General features: G+C 44.3%; 1 protein-coding gene across 1 annotated transcript in view; it reads left to right on the top strand.

Annotated features, from left to right (window-relative positions):
* The window catches only part of MYLK (myosin light chain kinase), a 279,682-nt gene that overhangs the window by 129,520 nt on the left and 125,722 nt on the right, over positions 1 to 24,440 (top strand). The window contains exons 4-10 of the mRNA XM_055258971.2: positions 2,665 to 2,872; positions 15,254 to 15,302; positions 16,192 to 16,357; positions 17,721 to 17,886; positions 19,797 to 19,815; positions 20,999 to 21,534; positions 22,120 to 22,326. Coding sequence (XP_055114946.2) covers positions 2,665 to 2,872; positions 15,254 to 15,302; positions 16,192 to 16,357; positions 17,721 to 17,886; positions 19,797 to 19,815; positions 20,999 to 21,534; positions 22,120 to 22,326 — 1,351 coding nt within the window. The remainder of the gene's footprint in view (positions 1 to 2,664; positions 2,873 to 15,253; positions 15,303 to 16,191; positions 16,358 to 17,720; positions 17,887 to 19,796; positions 19,816 to 20,998; positions 21,535 to 22,119; positions 22,327 to 24,440) is intronic.

Below are 24,440 nucleotides of genomic sequence, written 5' to 3'. Positions count from 1 at the left end.
GCTTCCTTCTGTAGGAAAGGGTTTCACATGAGAAGAATGCTTTAACAGTGTAATTGTTGTCTGATGTTCCCATGCCTGAACCTTTCTGCCTTTAGGGCCACAAGATGACATGATTTTATATGGGTGCATGACCTCTGTCACTTTTAAACATGCATAACATTTGTTTGCATAGCTCTTTTATTTCCACTACTAGATTTAAATTCCTTGAGGCCCTCAACAAATTAATGAGTGTGCTATATACATTCATTATACAGCACACTAATATAAAAGAAATGCATTTTTTAAGTAAAATTCTTTTTTCTGTTTTGCAAAGGCTAGGTGTACTATTGCAGAACTCTCAGAAACTAGTAGTTAACTAAAAAGAAAGGAGGAGACTCACAATCCTAACCACCCAGAGACAACAGCTGTTAACACACCATTTTATATTACAGTGGCTGAGACCCTGTGTATCCTGATGGATGCGGTCTCCTTCAACACTGTCAGCCTAAGGTCTGGAACACTTGTTTTGGTGAGGCTACAGTGGCTTCAGGCATTGTTCACATAGCTTTCGGGGAATCCACTCCAGAGTCTCAGCATTTCCTCCAAAGTACTCAATCTCTGTCATGAGTATAGTTTAGATTTTAATAGGAAAGGGATATATTTTTGTTTCTAGACATTGTAAATAAGATAGACCATATTGATTTGGAGTTTTGTTGTTGTTTCTTTTTCACTGAAGCTTGACCACAGATTAGTGGGGACAGAAAGGCAGTCTTGTGAGATTCACAAACTGGCACTGAGGAGTGACTATATGGAATAATCCAAGAGGGATTGTTCACTTTGGGAGTTTTCCCTGTTATTCAAGGCCTCCTTCCTTAGGAAGAAATCTGCATCCTGGTTACTGAGACTCTGGTCTAAGGGTGGGCTAGGGGCTGAACACCTGGGAAGGAAACTGAGCACAGTCCAAAGACAACAACCGGCGCTTTTTAGCATAGCTCTTTCCTCTCTTAGTATGCTTAGGGAAGAGACTGTATTTGGATGCCCAGGCCTGTGTGCACATGCGCCAATATAGCATCACTGTGTGACCTTGCAGAGGAGGGAAGAGACTGCATGTGGATGCCCAGGCCTGTGTGCACATGCGCCAACATAACATCACTCTGTGACCTTGCAGAGGAGGGAGGAGAGTGCATGTGGATGTCCAGGCCTGTGTGCACATGCGCCAACATAGCATCACTCTGTGACCTTGCAGGGGGTGTGAGGAGGATTATTGCTACAGATCAGTGAAGCCTTTCTTTGTAAATGCAATTTGGGAGTCATTCACTGAATTTTGGTTTTGCTTCATCCATATCCATTCTCTCTTTTCTTGAAGTGGATACATGGATAAAACTATTGCTACCACTGTTTTGTAATGCAAACAACTTTGTTCTCAGGAAACTCCTATGATGCCTTCTATTTTCCAGTGCTAAAATCCCCAATTCTGGGTCCTTGGCTGCACATTAGTGAGCCATTCTGAACCCTACTCCTCCAAAGATGAGTTAATTCTGAAGAGCCTACTGAGTTTCAAGTGTTTGAAGGCCCTTGGGGGACTTCCTTTCTCTAAAACTCAAAGTGAATTCTTTTCTTTGAATTTATCTCTGCATTTTCCCCTTTTTTGAGAGATGTCTTCTCTCTGATTGGGTTGCTATGAAACTCAGATGATTGCACCACTGCACTCCAGCCTGGGCAGCAGAGCAAGACTCCATCTCAAAAAAAAAAAAAAAGGAAACTCAGATGAGCCAAGTACTTAGAGAAGTGCTGAACACTTAGCACTCAGCAAATGTCAGCTGCTAACTACAGTTAGAGAAAGGCGAGTGGTCTAGAGCAGCACTACCCCATAGGACTGTCACAAGGCCTGAGTGTAGTTATAACTTTTCTAGTAGCCACATTAAAAAGTAGAAACAACTGAAATTAATCTGAATACATTTAATTCAACATATCAAAAATACTACTTTTCAACATCTAATCCATATTTTTAATTATTGAGATGTTTTGCCCTTTTTTGTATTGTCTTCAAAACGCAGTGTGTAATGCACACTTACAGTGCAACTCAGTCTCACTGGCCACATTTCAAGTGCTCCGTCGCTACCTGTGGCCAGTGGCTACCGTGCTGGGCAGTGCAGGTCCTGAACCTTGCTACTGCCCAGGGACCAGCAGCATCAGTAGCATCTGTGAGCTTGTCCCAACTGCAGAATCTCAGGCCCCAGCCCGGACCTGTAGAAGCAGAATATGCATTTTAACAGGATCACCAAGGATTTATTAGCATGTTAGAGTGAGAAGCACTGGTCTAGAATCCCCATACTCAGTCCTGGCCCCCTGGGATTCTAATCTAATTGGTCTAAGGTGGGACCTGGGCACTAGTGTTTTTTTATAGCTCCCCTGGGCGATTCTAAAATGCAGCTGGGCTTGAGAGTCATTTGCGTAGTGGGCTCTGGAGCCAGGATGCCTGACTTTGCCACCTTCTATCTTTGAGACCTTGGGAAATTGCCAAAATTCTCTGTACCTTGATTTCCTTATCTGTAAAATGAGAATGAAATGGGGGTGTTATGAGGATTAAATGAGTTAACACATGTAAAGCACTCTGAACCATACCTGACACAGAGAGAGTACTCATGAAATATAGGCTCTTACCCTTTCTTCTTTTTCTTGAAGGTCCGGGGTTACCCAGAGCCCCAGGTGACATGGCACAGAAACGGGCAACCCATCACCAGCGGGGGCCGCTTCCTGCTGGATTGCGGCATCCGGGGGACTTTCAGCCTTGTGATTCATGCTGTCCATGAGGAGGACAGGGGAAAGTATACCTGTGAAGCCACCAATGGCAGTGGTGCTCGCCAGGTGACAGTGGAGTTGACAGTAGAAGGTGAGTCCCAGGAGGCCCGAGTCCGGGAGGGAGCTGAGCTCTCAGTTTCCCCAAGGCCTGCAGCTCCTGCCTTAGCCCTCTCTTGAAGGATGGAGGAACTGACAAGAGAAAACACACCCCATCCCTGAACTCAGGACTTTCCAATCTAATGGGAGAGATGTGGTCCCTGCGAACAAGGGAGGCATCCAGGAGACAATGTTTGTCAAACTAGGTATCACCTGTCTCCTGCTTGAGCCCTCCCATGGCTTCCCCTCACACTGCAGCTGAAATCAGACTCCTTAGGATGGTCTTACAGAGCCCCACCCAATTTGGCCCCTCCCTAGCTCTCAGACCCATCTTCTACCACTCTGCACCCGTTCAGCCCACCGTGGTCACACCCGCCTCTGGCCCTTCTTTGAGCAAGGCTACAGGGCCTTCACCCTTGCTGTTCCTTCTGTAAAAGAAGAGCCCTTCCCTCAGCCTCTCGCCTGATGCTCCTTTCACATCCTTCAGGTCTGTGCTCAGTTGTCTGCTCCTTAGAGGCCCTTTCCCAACCATCCCAGCCCTATGACTCTCCATCCTCTCACCCCACTCGAGGTTTTTCTTTTAGGACGTATTACCATCTCACATTGCAGTGTCTCCTCCATCCCCCACCACTAAATGGAAGATTTAGGAGGAAATGGACTTTCTCTGCTCATTGCCTTATCTCCAACATCTAGAAAGCTTCCTGGCACATGGTAGATACTGAAATATTTGAGGAATGAATGAACAATGTTTTTATCCTCATTAACATCATCTTTAGCGTCATTATGAAATAATACATGCTCATTATTAAAAATTATGTAACTCAGAAAAATATGTAGGAAGTAAACACATCAATGTGTTAACATATTAGTTAAAAGTAATTGCTAAAACCGCATGACTTTTGCACCAACCTAATATTTTTGTCTTTTTCCCCACTCTGTACTTTAAAAAATTCTGTTAACTTTAAAACTTCTAGGAGAAACATTGGACCATAAGTAAAATATGTTTTGCTACTAGTGTGTCCTTCTGCCATGCTGAAGCCACTCCACTGGAAAGAGTATCTCTAGTTCAGGCCCCTGGCTGACACTTAAAGCCTTGATATCAGGAAGGACATGGGGTCTGTCGGCCCCTCAGAAGTAACACAAGGTTCCCTTGACCCTTCCCGGTCTTTCTAAGACTGGAAGTTTATAAACCAAGGCTCAGACTCATTTCTCCTCTTTCAGAAGACTGTCCTCCCAATCTGGTTTTCAGGGGACACTAGATGGAGAATTAAGGTAGTCAGGGAAGGTTCCAGAAGGGGGCGAGGTGCACCTGGGCTAATGGCCGCCCTTTGCCCTGTTTACCCTGTCTCCCCACACCACAGAAGGGCCAACAGGCTGTTTCACAGAGTGGAGCATACATAGTTTGGATGCTTTCCTTAAATTCTTTAACTGAGTGACTCACTTACTCTAATGACCTTTGAGTGCTTGTGGCTGGGGCATTCCAGATGGAAAGTGGCCCCTGTTCAGAGCCTCAGGATGGACCTCAGCTCTGCCATCCTGGTGCTGTGCTTTCCCCTACATGAACCCCCTTTCAATGCCTGAACTTTGTGTTGATGCCTACAAATAAAAATTACCCTGTTCCCTCTTCTGAGTTCTGTTTAGAGCTGGGGAAATTGAAAAAGCACTGAGTTATGAGTTTGTGCCAATGAGATGTGTGACTCTAAACCTTTGCACCTGTCTTTCTGCAGGATAAAGGGTTTGACTTTGGTGGTCTCTACAACCTGGACTAGCCCTTGTTTTCTATGATCCACATTAAGGGAAGATTGGAGTCTGTTAGGAATACAGGGGAGGCATATAAAACCTAGATAATATGAAAACCTTTTCTTCAATCCCCACTGTTCAGGAAGTGAGATCTGATGTCATGACCAAGCAGGAAAATTTTTAGTAGCTCATGGTACTCAGGGCAGGGGAAAGGAAATCAGGCTGAGGGCTGTAGAGGAAGGAGAGCCGGCTAAAGCTCTCAACCCCACCCCTCCCCTTTGGTTTTCATTTGGGGAGACTCAGGCCCTCAAATTAAAATTAAAATAAAGTTAATTAAAATAAAATTAAGACATAAAATGTAAGATACTTTCTGTCTTCTAACTCTAGGAGATAGAGAACAGCATAAAGGATGCAGCTCTTTAAATGTGTGTGAGTCCTATGCACATTCTGCTTCTGCAGCAAGACTGGTTTTAAGCTAATGTGTGATTTGGGGCCACCCCACAGACCTAGGCCTGAAAGAGTCCACTCTGGGCCCTTCTGCCATGGATAAGTTGTTGGCTGTGCCAGGATAGCCCAACCCTTTACAAAGGAAACCTAGCAGCCCACCTGCTTTCCCTCCAGCTCTCTGTGCTATGCTTCTTACTTGGAGTGAACAGAGGTCCAGGAATTCAGAGTGTAATTCATATGTGGAGTTTTGTAATCCTTTAGTGATCAAGTTTAGGAGGCAGCGTTGTGCAATGGAAAGAAAGTCAAATGGTCTTGGATTGAATTTTAGCTCTACTAATTTCTAACTATGGAGAAATTAACCTTCCTAAGCCTTCCTTTTCTGTGCCTTGGAATTCATGGCTGCCCTACAGTGTGGTATAAGGATAAGCACAGCTAGTAGGAAATAGCACCCAGAAAGTGGTAGCTTCATCATTGTTTGAACTGGCATTAGCATCCTTAGAGCTACTTAAAAAGGGAAATCTTCAAGAGAGAAAGATTACTCATCTGACTTTTAATTTAGTGATCAGGCCCAAGAAACATTCAGGATCCCCCAAGAGAAGGAGTGCCTTGATGAGGGCCATGCAGTTATTCAGGGCCTTGCATGATGGAAATCAACCTTGGTCTGAGCCCCTGGAAGGCTCTCTGAAGACAGCTCTGACACTTGCCCACCTCCAGAGGGCAGGTCGTGAGGCTTTGTGCAGAGCAAGGAAGAGACATGGTACCTGCCCTCTGAGAACTTCCTCTCCAGTGGAGGACCACAGACCTGTCCTGTAGAGATTTAATGTAAGCCATATATATAATCTTTTTTTTTTTTTTTTTTTTTTGAGACAATGTCTCTCTCTGTTGCTCAGACTAGAGTGCAGTGGTGTAATCTCAGCTCACTGCAGCCTCGACCTCCTGGGCTCAAGTGCTCCTCCTACCTCAGCCTCCCAAGTAGCTGGGACTACAGGCCTGCACCAACACACTGGGCTAATTTATGTATTTGTATGTATGTGTGTATGTATGTATGTATTTATTTTCCCGAGACAGGGTCTTGCTGTGTTGCCCAGGCTGGAGTGCTGTGACACGATCTTGGCTCACTGCAACCTCTGCCTCCTGGGTTCAAGCAATTCTTCTGCCTCAGCCTCCCAAGTAGCTGGGATTACAGGCGTGTGCCATCACGCCCAGCTAATTTTTGTACTTGTAGTAGAGACGGGGCCTCACCATGTTGGCCAAGCTGATCTTGAACTCCTGACCTTGTGATCCGCCTACCTCAGCCTCCCAAAGTGCTGGGGTTACAAGTGTGAGCCACTGCACCCGGCCTTATGTATTTATTTTTTTAAAGATGGGGTTTCACCATATTGCCCAGGCTTGTGTAATCTTAAGTTTACTAGTGGCCACATTTTAAGATATCATGTAAAATTCATTTTAATAAAATACTTTAACCTATTATGTCCAAAATATTACCATTGCAATGTATAATCAATATAAAAATTATTAATGAGATATTTTACATTCTTCAACATCTGGGATATATTTTACACTTACAGCACACCTCACTTCAGACCAGCAATAATGTCGAGTGCTCAATAGCCACAAGTGGCTAACAGCTACTCTTTTGAACAGTGCAGTTCTAGAAGCTGCCACCTGAATAGGAATAAACAAGGTTTACACAGAACAAAAAGAGGAAAGCCACATGGATGAACAGGTGTTGATATGGTTTGGATGTTTGATCCTTCCAAGTCTCATGTTGAAATGTGATTCCAAAGGTTGGAGGTAGGGCCTGGTGGGAGGTGATTAGATCATGGAGATGGATCCCTCATGAATGGCTTAATACCATCCCCTTGGTGATAAGTGAGTTCTCCCTCAGTTAGTTCACGTGAGATCTGGTTGTTTAAAAGTGTCTGGGACCTCTCCCTTCTCTCTCTTCCTCCCTCTCTTGTCATCTGACATTTCTGCTCCTGCTTCACCTTCCTCCATGATTGTAAGCTTCCCGAGGCCCTCACCAAGAGCAGATCCTGGTGCCATGCTTCTTGTACAGCCTGCAGAACCACGAGCCAAATAAACCTTTTTTCTATGTAAATTACCCAGCCTCAGGTATTTCTTTATAACAATGTGAGAACAGACTAACAGGTGGTGAGTAGTCCTGGGTCATCACACATCCACACAGTAAGCCTCGGACATGAAGTGGAGTGAGTGCCCAAATGGTGGGTATGCCCAGCCCCAGTGGTTTCAGTCTGAGAAGGCCCTTGACACTGCAAGAACCAGAGAGTCATTTCAGGTAATAAAGGGTTAACTTTAAGGACATAAGCTCAGGAGCCCAGGGAAAGCCAAACTGGCAGCCCCCAGAGGAGATCCAGACCTCAGATGGATCACCCACCTTAGAGGATTGGTTAGTGCAAATGCATGTGCACAGAAATCACCTGGCGAATCTGGTTGAAATGCAGATGCTGATTCCGCAGGCCTGGGGCAGAGCCTGGGAGTCTGCATTTCCAGCCACCAGTTGATGCCATGCTGCTGGTCCACAGACCATTCTTGGAGTAGCAAGGAAGGATTTAATTACATATGTGATATATTCCACCTAGTACAGTGATTCTCAAACTTAAGCATGCATCAGAATCACCTGGAGGGCTGCTGAAAACACTGACTGGGCTGGAGCCATCTGCCTGGCTCTCCCCTCCCAGATGGTCCAAGCACACCTTCTCCCTACCCCCAGCCACCCCTCAGTGCCACAGCTCCTGCTATCTACACCCGCATGAAACCACTGTGATGCAGACCGAGGCTCTGACTATGTGAGAGAGAGAGGGCCAGCCAGTGGGTCACCTAGACTGTGACAGCAGAAGGGAGAATGACCCCCTGTCATGAGATTTAAGGGAGAAGAGTAGCCCTGGTGACCACTAATGCAGCTCTGGTGGTGCCACTGACACCAAGATTCTTGGGCCACCTTGAAATCGCAGGAATGCTCCTGTGCCATCTTTTGTTGCCACTGCCCTGTTTCAGGGGCAGATCTCTCAGACTCTTTTTATCTTCATGTTGGGTTGGATTGATGACATTATACATTTTTAGGCCATGTCTATTTATGCTGGCTGAGTTTTAAATTACTGTGTTCCTCCTGGATGTTTGTCATGGTTCTTCTTTTGGTTCTTTTTGCTCTTATTTCTTTTGGACTGTCTTCCTTTATCTAACTTTTCTACCCATCTAAAGGACCTATAATTATATTTCCCATTTATCTTCTTTATAAATGCTTTTCAACCTCTAAAACTCCCTAATGACTCTTCATTTTCTAAAAATCTAGGCAGAATTTTTTAAAATCTAGGCAGAATCTTAAAATGCTCTGAGTTTTTATCCTTTTCTGTCTCATTAAAGTTAACAATACAAATGTGATAGAAAGGAAAATTACTCTTTTTGCCCCACCAGACTCTTTGCTGTAAAATAGTTGTGTGTTCAAGACTGCCTTTGCAGAAGCAGCATTACTCATTTAGTATACAAAAGAGTTAGCTGGAAAGTTACTTGGTCTCATTCTGTTCTTGAAGGATGACTTCCAAATTTCCTTTAGCTGGAATCTCTTCCCTCACCCTCCACTTTGCCTTTGCCTCTTTTTCCCTCCAAAATACACATGGGTTGCCCTTGCTGGCCCAACTTAGATTTTTGCCACTGATGCTGCCTCCTTTTTTTTCCATCTCGTATTCCTCCACCTCCTTCTCCCATCTCCACCCCTGGCCTTTTGTGGATTTAGGCTTTTCCCAGTTGCTCATAGTTCTAGCCTCTTCTTCATTCCTCAGATTTTATTGAACTTTGTACTGGGATATAAAGAACTCCTAGCCTCAAGCAATAAATAAAGCTCAAACTCCTAGCCTCAAGCAATCCTCCTGCCTCAGCCTCCTGAGAAGCTGTGGCTACAGGCACGTACCACCATGCCTGGCTTCACAGTTCTTTATACTTGAACTTATTTGTGTTTAAATTGTAAATAAAGCTGGGCATTCTGGCTCATGCCTGTAATCCCAGCACTTTGGGAGGCCAAAGTGGGCAGATCACTTGAGGTTAGGAGTTCGAGACCAGCCTGACCAACATGGTGAAACCCCACGTCTACTAAAAATATAAAAATTAGCCATATGTGGTGGTGGGTGCCTATAATCCCAGCTACTCAGGAGGCTGAGGCAGGAGGATCACTTGAGCCCGACATGGGGAGGCTGCAGTGAGCCAAGATTGTACCACTGCACTCCAGCCTGGGCGACAGAGTGAGACTCCATCTCAAAATATGTAAAAAATAAAAATAAATAAATTGTAAATAAGTATTTTAAATGTTTTTCTTCTCCACTAGAACTGTAAGCTCCATGAAGGCAAGACATGTCTCTTTTTATCAGTTACTGAATCCCCAGTGTAAGGAACCACAGGGCCTGAGCCATGATGGGTCTGGCCTGTAGAAAGAGCTCAGTAAATATTTGTTGACTGCCTCTGTAGCTGCCTTTGGTACTTTATCCCCTGTACTAAGAAAGGGATTCAGTTCCTAGTATGTATAAGCACTAGTCAGAGCTTCAAGAAGTAGACTAACATGTACAACAAAATCCGGAATAATATCTGAGCCTTAAAAGAAAGGCAGAGTGCTTCAAAGAGAATTTCAGCAAAAATGTTATTCACATTGAGCAATTTCAGTGACCTTTAGTTTTGACTTTTTTCATTCCTTTTTTCTTCAATATCAAGTTTAATATTCAACCAGAAATTCTGGTTCTAGGCACTTCTCCAGAGGTTTTCTTAAACCACTGGCCCTAAACGGAGACAGTACCACCCTCTAGGGGGCACTTAGGAGATTCACAGGGGCCCTTTTGGTTTCCCAGTGATTGGGAGTGTTGCCAGATTTAGGGAGCAAGCACTAGGGGTACAGGATGGGCTTCACAGCAAGAATCTTTTCCCAGTTCCTCACAGTCCTACGAGAACAGACACCACAAATATATAAATCGGTGGTTCCTTAGTCTTCAATAATACAAAAAAAAAAAGTCTTCAAGACATTGTAAAACAAGCCCAGTAATTGAAGAAATGGTCATCGTTTAGAGGGAAGATTAAAAGGAATGAAGCTATAGCTCCAAAATTTTTGAAAAATTTACTCTGCACAAATTTTCTACTAAATGAAATATAACATTTCTATCTATATATATATAATTACCTCATATAATTGTATATATAGATAGTGCTGTTACTACACTATTGCCCTGAAAATGTGGATCAGAAGAGACTTAAAACTCTTAATATTAGAAGCAAATAGTATTAGGTTAATGGAGATGCATAAAATGTAGGCATCTTATTGAATTTTATTGCCATCTCACATTTTTTAAAACTTTGGGGAACAGTAATAAATCTATATTGTAAAAAGATTATGTATTCATCTCAAAAAAAAAAAGATTCTGTATTTCCATTATGTTTTGGAGATGACTGCTGTTCTCATCCTAGCACATGGCTTCTTTATAGTCTCTTGTTATTATCACTGTTCCTTCGTCCAAACCATTCACCGAATGTGTATTTCAAGGTAAGGTGGGATTTTACCTTGAAATCCTGTGATAACTTTTACTGTGATATTTTTTTTACTACTCAACCCCATATCATAAAATGGAGAATTGTTTTAACACCACATTAATACATTAATCATCTTTCTAAAAATGTGCTCTACTTCAGTGGTCTATAACTTGTCTTGCTATGTTATCTTCTTTTAAAGTTATTTTCTTCTTTTTTATATAACACATCTTTTTATTTGAATATTCTAGTGTCCACTTGTAGACCTGTGCTCTTTCCCTTTGCTGTGCTACTTGTACAGTATGATTTTTCATCATTCACTTTTAAATCTAAACATGCATTAGGAGTTAATGCAAGAATCTGCCATTTGTCGTCTAATGTGCCTGAGCACTTACATATTGAAATGGTCGTGCTTGAACAGTTGCATATTGAAATCCATATTTTTATCATTCACTTCCCCTCTATATCACCGTAATGCTTTAGTTAAGGCTTTACATTTATTTTGTTTTTGAAATTATCACATATGTGTATGTGTGATTAGAAGGGAATTTTGATCAAGGTCGCATGGGGGTACCAGTTAATACGTGTTATAAAAAGCGGATATTTGTCCTGATAGAGTGGAGAACCACTATTTTAAGTAATCCTCAAAAAACACTTTGAAGTTGGCTACAAGTAGGGCGACTGCTCCCCACTTTTCCTGGAACAGTCCTAGCTTTCTCCTGCTATCCTGGCATGATTATTAATTGCATCTCTCTCAGTGTTGAGAGTCTCTGTTTGGATGATAAATTATATCACCGCACATTTTTAGAAGCATTTCAACTCCTTTCAATTTTGATCACATTATTCACTTTTGCGCAGTGTGCTCTGACCCGATTCAGTCTTTCTGTATCACTTGACAAACAGAGCTAGGTCTACCTTATCCCTTCCACCACTGAACTTTCCAATCCTAAGACCTGCCAGCATTCTCTTTTACTTGTCTTTGAAAAATCTAAGATCGGATACCGTCAGTGTCTTGGCCTCTCCTTTTTCTCAGCAACTTGCTTCTGTCCTCACCAATTCTCTTAACTCACTCTTCTATTTTTTGCGTTTCTACTTTAATCCCCTTTCCACTTATTTTTCTACATAACCTTACTGTTCTGCCAGATTTTCATACTTTTACAAAATTAATTTTGCCTTATCTAACAATTTGCAACTTCAAATTTTTCCTATAAATAGACCGTTAGTAATGTTAGTCTAAATTCTTTTTGTCTTGATGTGAACTCTCTGTTAACTCATATTAAAATAAGCATCCATCAATTCCATTTTTAGCTGACTGCTTTATGTGTTACGTTTTCATCATACCCTCTTACCCTGACATAGAAGTATCTCTCCCCAGCATTCTTTGGCTATTCTTTGGGGAAGTGCCATGTTTTTGCTTTTATTTATTTTTTAAGGAACAAAGGAATTTAAGCCTTTTGGATTAAGATATTTAGCTCCCAAGACTTTTTAAAATGCTCAGTCTAATTTTTTTTATTGTGGTAAAATATACATACCTAACGTAAAATTTACCGTTTTAACCATTTCAAAGTGTACAATTGTCATTAAGTACATTCACAGTGTTGTGCAGCCATCACTGCTATCTCATTCCAGGACTTGTTTATTACCCCAAATGGAAACCCCATACCCACTGAGCATTAATTCCCCATCTCCTCCTCCCCCAGCTCCTGGCAACTACGAACCACCATCTTTCTCTATGGATTTGCCTCTCCTGGACATTTCATATGAATGGAATCCTATCATACATGGCCTTTTGGGTCTGAGCTCCTTCACTTAATGCACTTTTTCAATGTCCATCCATGTTATACCACGTGTTAGTACTTCATTCCTTTTACAGCTGAATAATACTTCATTGTATGGGTGCACCACATTTCGTTTATCCATTTATCAGTTAATCAGTCTAATTTTATAAAATCTTTATTCCCAGATGAAATGAGTGATACAGTAGTGTGGGTAGTACAATGGATGGTACACAGATATTTTGTGGTGAAATGTTAGAGACTGGATAATGCTGCTGTATAGAGCATGTTTAGAAGGCCCTATCCATCCTCTATTTGGATGCCAGATTTTACTTTCTTCCTCCCTGCCCCTTTTTTTGCAACTAGATTGTTTTTCATGTTTTGTTTCTTCTTTACCATTATATTTATAGGTTTTAGAAATTATAGCTGAATAAAATTACTCAGAGTCCCATAACCCCCAAAATAATCAGTATTAATAACATGGTACCTTTTCTTCTGGTCATTTTCCTGTCTTTGGGTATTTTAGTTTTACCTAATTATGATCACATTAAATAGGTAACTTTGTATGCTTCCCAAAATGTATTTACTTAACAAATATTTAAATACCTACAATGTGCTGAGATTTGTTCTGGATACCTCTGATGAGTGAATAAGAAGTTCCAGTGGGCATATGGGTTGGGGTCTTTAGCATATAGATGATATTTAAAGCTATGGGGCTCAGACCTCCTGGGGTAAATTAGATGGAGCTGGGGAGAGGCCCAGGACTCAGCCGTAGGTTGTCCCAGCATGCAAAGCTTGAGCAGAGAAGGAGGTTGAGAGAAGATGGATAACCTGGTAAAAGCAGGAAAGTCTAGAAGAGAAAGTGCTTTGAAGGGGAGTGGGACCTTGTGTCAAATGCTACTGAGCATCTGAGTGAGATGGAGACAGAGTGTCAACCATTGGGTTTGACAAGATTGTGGTTGGGATGGAGCCCAGTGGAGTGGAGAGGATCATAGCCCATTTGGAGTGTGCTGAGGAATGAAAGAGATAATATCCTAACATGTACCTGCATGTTTCAGATATTCTTAAACATAATTTAATGGCAGAATAAGATGTCTAATTGTACATTTTACCTAACTACTTATTTTCTTCCTACTGAGTGACATTTATGTTGCTTCTAACTTTCACTATTACAAATAAGATCAAAGCGAATAGCTGTGTAAACTTTCTTTTCTAACTTTAGTGTCGTTTCCTTTGAATGGAGTCACAGAAACGGAGGTGCTAGCCCAAGAGCAGAGCATCTTTAAAGCTTATGATTTTTCCTCGCTCAAATATTTCCAGGAGGACTGGACAGTTGGCTCTGCCTCCAGCAGCATCTGAGGGCCCAGCGTCTTGACTGTCAGTTGGGTCCTTTCAAAACAAGTCTCTCCTTTTATCAATCTAGAAGTTCTTTTACTTTTGAATAGAGAATGGAATGACAAAAACCAAAACACTTTCAGGAATGAAAGCTAGACACAGCTCACTAAGTAATGTTAAACAGAAATGCCTGTATTGTAATCACCAATTACATGGAGCCACAACTTAAATGTGATGCAAGTGTTTGTTATTAATCCCTTTTCACTAAATTTCTGGTGGAACCTTAAACCGGGTGTGGCTGGTGAAAATACTCCGCCATAATTTTTCTCCTCCACCTATGTTCTTACACAGTCATATAAATGTGACCAGAGTTAAAGTTAAGGAAGTTTACCCTTTTGCGGTAAACTCCCTGCAAATTCCCCACAGCAAGTGTCTGCTGATACCAGAGGATGACGCTACCCTCCCTGGGATAGGGTTTTATAAACATTCCCAGCTTGCAGCAAAAGAAGAACAACTTTCAGGGTGATCGTCATCTCAAAAATGACCCCTTCTTCCCACCCCACCCCTCAAAATAAAACTCCCACTACTTTAGAGTTATTTCGTGGTCACATTGTGAATTGTCCCTCCCAGCTGCAGGAGCTGGATGAAAGGAGCTAACCCCAGCTGCCTTGCTGGCTTTGCTATTTAATGGCCTCCTGCCAAGCACAGCAGCAGCTCACCCAGGATCAGCAGCGCCCAGTAGAATAGCACCTACTATGGCCTCATCATCTCACCTAGGACTGACTGGCAGTGCCCAGCATAGCAGCGCCTTGCCCAAGACTGGCAGTGTATAGCATAGCAGTGTCTTGCCCAGGACTGGCAGTGTCTAGCATAGCAGCGCCTTGCCCAGGACAGGCAGTGTATAGCATAGCAGCGCCTTGCCCAGGACTGGCAGTGCTCAGTGTGGCAGCACTGCAGATTCTGCAGGAGGTGCTGGCTCCGCTGTAGCTCATCTGCAGTGATCTGTCCTGCTCCCTTTCAGCTTGCTGCTACTTGCCAGGCCTTAAGTGGAAGAATGGAGTGTTGATTGTGTCAGTCAAGAGTAGGTGTGGTAAGAGATAGGCATGGGCCTTTCCCTCCCTCCCTTTAACTGAGAAAATGTTCTGGAGAGGTCCTGAATCACCCCTAAATAATCCCCAAAATGGAAGGTAGAGCATGCCACCATAACAACTCAGCAGAGTGGTTGAGAGTTCTAGAATCTGGCAGACCTGGGTGAATTTCTGCACTGTTACTGACTCTGTGACCTTGTATGGATGACTTAACTTCTCTGAATCTTATTTCTCTCATCCGTTTAAAACATAGGATAATGTAGTATCAGCTTCATAAAATTATTGCAAGAAATTCACATGATAATGTACGTAAACACCTACCATAGTACCCATAGTGACACAGCCCATGCTCAGTCAAGAATAATTATCACCATCACTATCCCACCCACCCCTGCTGTTAAATCGTTTTTACTTTCATTGCTCCAAGTTGGTGGCTTAGACCTGACTCATCAACCCTTTTTCTTGCAGGAAGTTTTGCGAAGCAGCTTGGTCAACCTGTTGTTTCCAAAACCTTAGGGTAAGTCCTGGATGTTCAAGACAGAGTGAGGGTTGGATTGCTTTCCTGCTGACTTGAGCAGGATAGGTCTGGGGAGTAAGTCTTGGCTCTCCTAGGTTATAATAACCAAAGGGCGGGAGCCTAGTACAATGAGATGTGTCATTTACGCAGCACCTCCTGACCTGGCCGCCTCTGTGATTGGCCCCTTTGGCCCAGCTGCTAAATGCTAAGGAAGTGGGAGAGGTGGCCAGAGTCTGCAGTGGACTCTAACAATCAAGGCAATAGTCAGAAGATTGAAATAAGCAAGCCTAGAAGAGGTGGGTAACAGTAGCTGCTGTAACAGACAAGCCTCGAATCACAATGGCTCAACCCAGGGAAACTTTGTTTCTTACTTAGGGAAAGTTCAATTCAGATATCCTGGAACGTGGGGAGAGCCATCCACATTATCTTCCAGGAGCCCAGGCTGCTTCCATTTTATAGCGTCATCTCCTAGGCCCTTGAGCCGCCACTGGGCCTTCTGGATCTCACCAGCAGAGTGGACGAGAGAGACTGCAGAGCCTCACGGGAGGTTCTTATGAGTTGGCCCTGGAAGTGGCATACAGCTCTTCTGCTCATGGTCTCCTGGCCAAAACCCAGGCTTTCGGCCAGGGCTCAGTGGAATTCAGGCATGCCTAACTGCAAGGCAGGCTAGTAAATGAAGTCTAGCTGCATGCCCAAGAGGTACAGGAAATAGGTTTTGGTGCCACACATTTTTCTAGAGAGAGCATGAGAAAGTTTCTGAGGCATAAAATTGGGAAGGCTACACTTTGATGGCTTCTGACCTCAACTTAGTGCCTTTGGGTGAGGTGGAGAGAGGACGGTTGAATTGCTGCCTTGTCTGGGACTGGATTCTCTGCCAATTTCCTTACAGGGATAGATTTTCAGCTCCAGCAGTGGAGACCCGTCCAAGCATCTGGGGGGAGTGCCCACCAAAGTTTGCTACCAAGCTGGGCCGAGTTGTGGTCAAAGAAGGACAGATGGGACGATTCTCCTGCAAGATCACTGGCCGGCCCCAACCTCAGGTCACCTGGCTCAAGGTGAGGTTTCTGTCTGCCCTGACCCTGATCCAGCCTGTATTAGTCTGTTCTCATGCTGCTAATAGACATACCTGTGACTGGGTAATTTATAAAGGAAAGAGGTTTAATGGACTCACCATTCCACATGGCTGGGGAGGCCTCACAATCATGGCAGAAGGTGAATGAGGAGCAAAGTCGTGCCTTACATGGCGGCAGGCAAGAGAGCATGTGCAGAGGAACTCCTCTTTATAAAACCATCAGATCACATGAGACTTATTCGCTATCATGAGAATAGCATGGGAAAACCTGCCCATGCTATTTACCTTGATTCAGTTACTTCCCACTGGGTCCCTCCCACAACACGTGGGAATTATGGGAGCTACATTTCAAGATGAGATTTGGGTGGGGACACAGCCAAACCATATCACAGCCCTAGGGACCCTGAAAATTCAGGGTTAGACCCTTCAACTAGTAGGAGTCTTTCCATTCTGTTCCTCCTGTTTCAGGCGGTTCTCAGGGGTTCTCTGTATATTTGTTAGTGATGCATGTTCCTGTCCCTATTACAACTCTCCCTCTGTTACTCAGACCACAGTGTTCTGACAATTCTCACACTCACAAAATAGCAGAAAACTTCTGAGTCAAGACAAGTCTGACAATCTTGAGAGTGGACTGTGAAGTTAGGGTTCTAGGTGTCAAGCCACAGCTCCCTGGTTTATAAAGCCTGTGAAGCTGGATAAGTCATTTGATTTCTTGGAACCCTGGTTTCCTTATCTGTGAGATAGAAATAATACCACCTACCTCAAAATATTGTTGGGAGGCTCCATGTGGAAGGGATTTATAAATCATTCAGGGCTGGGGGAAGTGAAGCTTAAGTGGGAGAGATGGGCAGGCAGGGAGGCAGTGGCATGGGGTTGGGGATGGCTGTTAAACAGGGCAGTGAGGCTCCAAGGGGAACAGGTAAAGTCATGGCCAGGGGAACAGGTTTTTCAGAGTTGGAATGCCTGGGTAAAAGTGAGTATTGACACCTTTTACCTGCTTCTAATTCTCTTGAACTCCCCTAGGAAAAGAATAAAAGGAATGGGGAGGTAAGGAAAAACTGAAGTGAGGAATATGGGATTTCCTACCTCAAACTCAGGCTCCTTTGAAACAGTTTCCAGGCAACTGCTCTAAGCAGGACAGAGCACCACACCACATCCACAGACCTCAAGTCAGGGCCCCTGAACTGTTTAAAGTCGGCTCTCTGAGCGCATTGACAGGGCCCACAGCAGAGGGCGCTGCTGTCCAGGCCCTGGAGTCTGCCCCACTAGGATTGGCAGGAGGCAGGAGGACACAGCCAGAAGGTAAGCAGATTTGTATGGCCAAGTTACCCCATTGCCATCCACAGGGAAATGTTCCACTGCAGCCGAGTGCCCGTGTGTCTATGTCTGAGAAGAACGGGATGCAGGTTCTGGAAATCCATGGAGTCAACCAAGATGACATGGGAGTGTACACGTGCCTGGTGGTGAACGGGTCAGGGAAGGCCTCGATGTCAGCTGAACTTTCCATCCAAGGTATCGACCAGTGGAGGGCTAGTGCAGAACGATCCCTGCCTGGTGCCGCACCCTCCTAGAGGAGCTGCTTGTTCACTGCGCACCTGTGTGTGTATACACCTGGCCCACTCACACACCCAGGCACTCCCCAGGGGCAGGTCTTTTTTTTTTTTCTTTTCAGACAGAGTCTTGCTCTGACATGACCTCAGCTCATTGCAACCTCCGCCACCCAGGTTCAAGCGATTCTCCTGCCTCAGCCTCCTGAGTAGCTGGGACTACAGGCACGCACCACCACGCCCGGCTAATTTTTGTATTTTTTGTAGAGACAGGGTTTTATCATGTTGGCCAGGCTGACCTCAAGTGATCCGCCTGCCTTGGCCTCCCAAAGTGCTGGGATTACAAGCGTGAGCCACCACGCCCGGCCACCAGAGGCAGGTCTTTGACAAGAAGAAAGGGTGAGAAGGGGCAGCACAGACCTGGCCGCAAGGGAAGATGCCCTGTGCTTGGCTGCCACCTTCCCTTGTGTTCCCATACTCTCCCCCTCCATGTCTTCAATCCTTTCTTCTCACCCAGACTGCCTTTTGTATCTGTGATTGCCAGCTGGAAGAATGAATGTTGCTAACGTCTTGCCATCACCCCAAATTTAACCTGCCCAGAATTTACTCATAGTTTACTCTGTCCTTCAAGTCAGGCGATCCTTTGACTTGACTCCCTCTACCAGGGTTCCCATGTTCCTTCACACCCAAACTGGACTTTCCAGCATCCTTTTGACCCCTGCCTCTTTCTCCTTGAGTCGTCAGCCCTGTCAGTTCTTCCTTGGAAGTCTTGTTGAACACGTCTCCTCCTTACAGTTCTTTGGTTCCTCAAGTCCAGGCTGAGGAGGGAGTGCGTGGATGGGGAAGGGGCTGCATGTCACCTTACTGGAGCAGGAACTCGGGGGTCAGGAAGGGAAGTGGCTTTCAGTCCTTCCTCCTTCTTTGCCTCCTTCTTTTCTTCTGATTTTTCTCTTCTGCATCTGCTTCTTCTTAGAAACGATTCCTCCTTGCTCTTGTTACTATTTTTGGCCTGGGTATTTTTCACAATCTACAGAAAGAAATATATTTCACAGTACATTGCAACCCAGAACGTTTATACATAGGTAAACAAGTATCCTGACTGTACTGTGTGCAGTGCATGCTGGTATTCTCTATTTCACTTGACATCACTAAAACAAGAAATCCTGGTCCTGACCGGAAAACCTGACTTGGTGGCTCACTGCTGGATAAGGAGATGCCACCAGACACCCAGAGCAATGTGTGCCTGCCCTGACGTTGAGTTAAAAACTACTCTCTCCTGATGGACTTCATGACAAAATATGTTGCCTGATATTTGTTTTAAAATACTTGAAAACAAATAAACAAAAGAAAACAAAAATGGATATATAAGACTGGCAAAATGTGGTATCTCCTTAATCGTGGTGATGGCTTTCAGGGTTTATTATGTCTTTCTACTGTTGTATATTTTGAAGTTTACCATGATAAAATTTGAGAAAGAATATAGCAGGAAAAATATGTATTTTATGTTTTTTCTTTGAAGAACTGGATAACATTAAAAGTATGCTTTTCTGTGCAATGGTAAGTTACAGTGTTTGGTTTGGAATTTTCAGTAGATGTTTGTTTGTCCCTGGATTGGTTTCTTTTCCTTCTGTTTAGTGAACAGAAACAGATTCCATGCCCTCAGGGTATGGTAGCACCAGCCACTATTAAAAAGCCCAAAGGACCGCACCTGAAGCTTTGACAATGTACTCTAGGGCTGGGGGGAATTCAAAGGCCAGGGAAGCTGGAAGGAGCCAGCGGGGTGGGACCACGGTGATGAGGAAGTGCCTGGGGAGGGAAATTTTGGTGTATACAGCATTCTACTAACAGTCTTTCCACTCTTCCCCCTTTTTCCAGGTTTGGACAGTGCCAATAGGTATGTCTAGGCTTTGTGACTTTTACGTTTTCCCTCTTGAAATGCCCTGCAAGGAAAGAAGGGATGTTATCAAGAAATGCCCTGGATTTCTGAATTATCTTATAGGGCAGAAGAATTGGCCGTTTGGAGGGTGTTGTTTTATTTTGGGTGTTTTGTCTTGTTCTCCTATTGTAATATGACACATGGATTCTGTCTCAGGTTGCTGTCAGTATAGAGACTGGAAAACTCAGTGTCGCCATCTTTCTCAGTATCTACACAGTCTCTTCTCTGGTTAGCATCCTGAGGAAGAACACTGCTCTGAGAAGGCCGCCTTCCTCATTCCAGGGTGGAGTCTGTTCACTCATCCAGCCCAGACACAGCAGGAGCCTCTTTCCTGTGTGTGAGGCTCGGCGCTAGATGCTGGGTGTGCAGAGGTGGGCGTAGAGGAGGGCTTAAACCACACAAACGCACGTTACCAACTGGGATGCGTCTGTGAGGAAGGACAACAGGAAGGCACTGATTAGAATAGAGGGGCAGGGAAGCCATTTCGGGAACTTGGTATTTGAGCTCAGACCTGTGCAAAGGAATGTTAGCTGGTGAAGAAAAGCTCAGGGAGTGTGCTCCAAACAGCAGGGATAGCATGTACAAGCTGTGAACCAAGAGGTGGGCCCATGGGAACCCAGAAGGATGCCAGTGTGGCCACAGCCTGGTGAATGGTGGGCCAATGTCTGTACAATCAGGAGCTGGCATTCCTGTGGGCCCTCTTGTGGGGCTCAGTTTCGTTCTTAAAGTAGTGGAAAAGCTGTTGGAAAATCCTTAGGCTTGAAATGACATAATTTGATTAATGTTTTTAAAGATCGACTATGGTCGCTGTATACAAAATAGATTAGAGAGAGCAGAGTGGACACGGGACACCGGTGGCGGGGGTTGAACTAGGGAGGCACCAGTGGAGAAGGGAAATGTAGGGAAAGCAGGGCTCTGGGCAGGGCTGCGGGACAGGCCAGTGTCGGGAATGGCTGCTTGTGCTGTGTCTTGGGAAACTGGGCAAACTGCCGAGAAAGATGCTCTTACTTGCTCTTAACTTGTGGGCTTTTGTGATCCCTGGAATCCGTGCTTGTGATGAGTAATGTTTGTGAGTAACCAGATGATCCTTCTGTTCTCCCCTCTCCTCACCCACCCTACCCACACCCTCACCACCACACAGGTCATTTGGGAGAGAAACAAAAGCCACCAATTCAGACGTCAGGAAAGAAGTGACCAATGTAAGCTCAAAGGAGTCAAAGCTGGACAGTCTGGAGGCTGCAGCCGAAAGCAAGAACTGCTCCAGCCCCCAGAGAGGTGGCTCCCCACCCTGGGCTGCAAACAGCCAGCCTCAGCCCCCAAGGGAGTCTAAGCTGGAGTCATGCAAGGACTCGCCCAGAACGCCCCCGCAGATCCCAGTCCTTCAGAAGACTTCCAGCTCCATCACCTTGCAGGCCGCAAGAGTTCAGCTGGAACCAAGAGCACCAGGCCTGGGGGTCCTATCACCTTCTGGAGAAGAGAGGAAGAGGCCAGCTGCTCCCCGTCCAGCCACCTTCCCCACCAGGCAGCCTGGCCTGGGGAGCCAAGACGTTGTGAGCAAGGCTGCTACCAGGAGAATCCCCATGGAGGACCAGAGGGATTCAGCATTCCCCAAATTTGAGAGCAAGCCCCAAAGCCAGGAAGTCGGGGAAAATCAAACTGTCAAGTTCAGATGTGAAGGTGAGTAGAGGTAATTAGGGTCACCGGTTGCCAACATGTAGCCCCTTGGTGGCCACTGCCTTCCTTCAGCACCCAGCTGGTCTGCACCTCCTGTATCCATTCATCTTCTTGGACTAGCTCCTTTAGAAAACCACCTTACAGGGGCCTTCACCTCAGGAGGGACTCATTGTAGAAATGCCCTTTGTTCTGGAGAGACCCCTAACAGTAGCCTGTTGTTTGCTGTTGGATAGAGTACCGGCCCTGGGCCCTAGTTCTTACCACCCTAGAAGAAACACCCTCATTATCGCCAACATCAAAAAGCAAACCTCATGGTCTCCTCCGCCCTTTCTTGCCCTTGCCTGGCTTTGGCCGACCTGGAGACCTAGCCCATCACCCTGTATTCATCCTCCTCAAGGCCCCTGACTCTCTCAGGAGGTTTCGTCTTGTGGAGTGTGGTTGAGGGTGAGGAAGCAGACTCAGAGGTGGGAGGGCAGCTCCACACCAAACTGAGCCCTTTCCTCCAGCTCAGGCCTTCCCCACCTACCTCACAAGCATGGGGTGCTCTCCAGGGCATAGGGAACTCATGTTCTTCACCTGGCCCTGTAGTTTCAGGGATTCCAAAGCCTGAAGTGGCCTGGTTCCTGGAAGGCACCCCTGTGAGGAGACAGGAAGGCAGCATTGAGGTTTATGAAGATGCTGGCTCCCATTACCTCTGCCTGCTGAAAGCCCGGACCAGGGACAGTGGGACATACAGCTGCACTGCTTCCAACGCCCAAGGCCAGGTGTCCTGTAGCTGGACCCTCCAAGTGGAAAGTGAGTACACTTCTCCGGGTCACCCTGCATTCTCTGTGGGACAATCATTCATGGGGTGCTTCACCTTCTGCAGATGGTTCATCTCCTATAACCCCCTGCCTTGGTGCACAGCCCGACAGAAATGTCACCCCCAATCACATGCCAAGGCCAAGTATGTTGCTCTAGGCCAGTGATTCATAATCAGGAGTTCACATCAGAATCACCTCAAAATAAACATGCATGGCCCCACGCCCAGCCCAGCTGACAGCTACCTTTCCTAGGTCCTTCAGCTGTTTGAATAGTGCCGTGACTCACGTTTGTAACCACAGAGAACTGAGTGTTCATTAAATATACAGGTTTAGAGTAATGTGAGATGATGTGGGATCCCACATCTTTTACGTTTATTGTACTCTGTTTATAAAAGTAATGCATGTTCATTGTGGGGAATTTAAACAATATATAATCTTATGACTCAGAAATAAATTATATTTTAATGTTTTTTATACAAACTTACCATTGTGGTATTTGTATACTGCTTTCCATCCTAATTTGCTCATGTGATATTAACATCTTTTTATACAATTCTTGGAAAGCATGACTTTTAGTACCCATATAATATTGCATGGCATGGCTGTATCTAATTTAGGTATGCTGTTATTTGTTGAATAATTAAATTGTTTCCATTTTTCACTATTATTACATACCTATGATAAATATTCTTGTACCTGTCTATCTCTATAAAATTTCCCTCTTACTCTAAATGCATATGTAGGCCCTAGGCCCATGCCATACCCTTGAGAAATGCATTAACAAATACCACAAGAGTAGAATCTGCAAACTGCAGGCTGCTGGAAACTGTGGAACAAATAACTTTCACCCATTTCTTTTCCACGTACAAATTGCAAGCAAAAAAAAAAAAAAAAAAACACAGCCTATAGAAAACTTATATTAGAAGGTATATAGTAACATCAACAATTACAATAATTTTGATAATCTTCTGCCAATCCTGACTGAGATAATCTTTAAAAAGTTATGGGAACATCAAGAGAATTTGGACACTGATAAGATTTAATATAAAGGAATTCGTGGTGTTTTAAGATGTGATGGTGATCTTGTTACTTTTTTTTTTTATAAGTTCATCTGTTTGAGAGATATATCCTGAGTTATTTACTGGTGAAATGATATGGTTTTTTATGTTTGACTTAGAAATAATTCATGTTTGGGGAGCACTGGCAGGAGTATCAATGAAATAATATTGATATAAATGAAAGTTGAGAGATGGGTACATAGGAATTCACTACACTGCTTTGTCTACTTTTGTGTGTGTTTGAAAATTTTCAAAATGCACATTTCCAAAAGAAAAAAAGACTTAATGATGTATCCATATAGTAGGATGCCAGACAACATCCTGTAGACTGATGCTAAAACATGTTCAAGATGCACTAGGAAGGGAGAGGAGCAAAGTACAGGCTCATATGTAAAAGGAAGAAAAGATCTGTGTACACACATGCAAAAGATGCCTGTGTGTGCACAAATCATTTCTGGAAGAGCACACAAGTCCCTCTAGGAAGGGGAAACTGGGGGTCCACAGGAAGGAATGGGGCATCTTACTTTTCACTGTATACTATTGATTCACTGGGATTTTAACTATTGTTTAACTGGAATTTTTGCTATCCTCGTGCATTCCTTTACAAGAAATATTATCCATGCCCTGTGCAGGTGGGAGTGCTTGTAGGCAGAGTTCACAGGTCTAGGAGATCAAGCTTCATCATCCAGGCCAGGTCTCTATCCCTGCGCAGGGGACAGAAATATGATGTCACGTCCACCACAGGTTAATGGTGTATCCAGAGGGCCTAGATTCTCCTGTGGCTTCTTCTCCTGTGAATTTATCTAAGTCTCATAGAAGACTATTTTTAGCCTGTTCGCATCATGGGGTAATACATCTCAGGTTGATTCCCTATCTTGCTGTGTTTTGTGTGACAGCTTTATTGAGATATAATTCACATAACATAAAAAGCACCCTTTTAAAGTATACAATTCAGTGGTTTTTAATATATTCACAGAGTTGTGTGGCCATCACCATCATCTAATTTCAGAACATTTTCACTACCCTTCCCAAAAGAATCCTACCCATT

The sequence above is a fragment of the Symphalangus syndactylus genome, chromosome 21, assembly GCF_028878055.3.
Source record: "Symphalangus syndactylus isolate Jambi chromosome 21, NHGRI_mSymSyn1-v2.1_pri, whole genome shotgun sequence".
Lineage (NCBI taxonomy): Eukaryota > Metazoa > Chordata > Mammalia > Primates > Hylobatidae > Symphalangus > Symphalangus syndactylus.
Note: the sequence above shows the minus strand (reverse complement) of the source record. Positions and strands in the feature narration are given on the sequence as shown.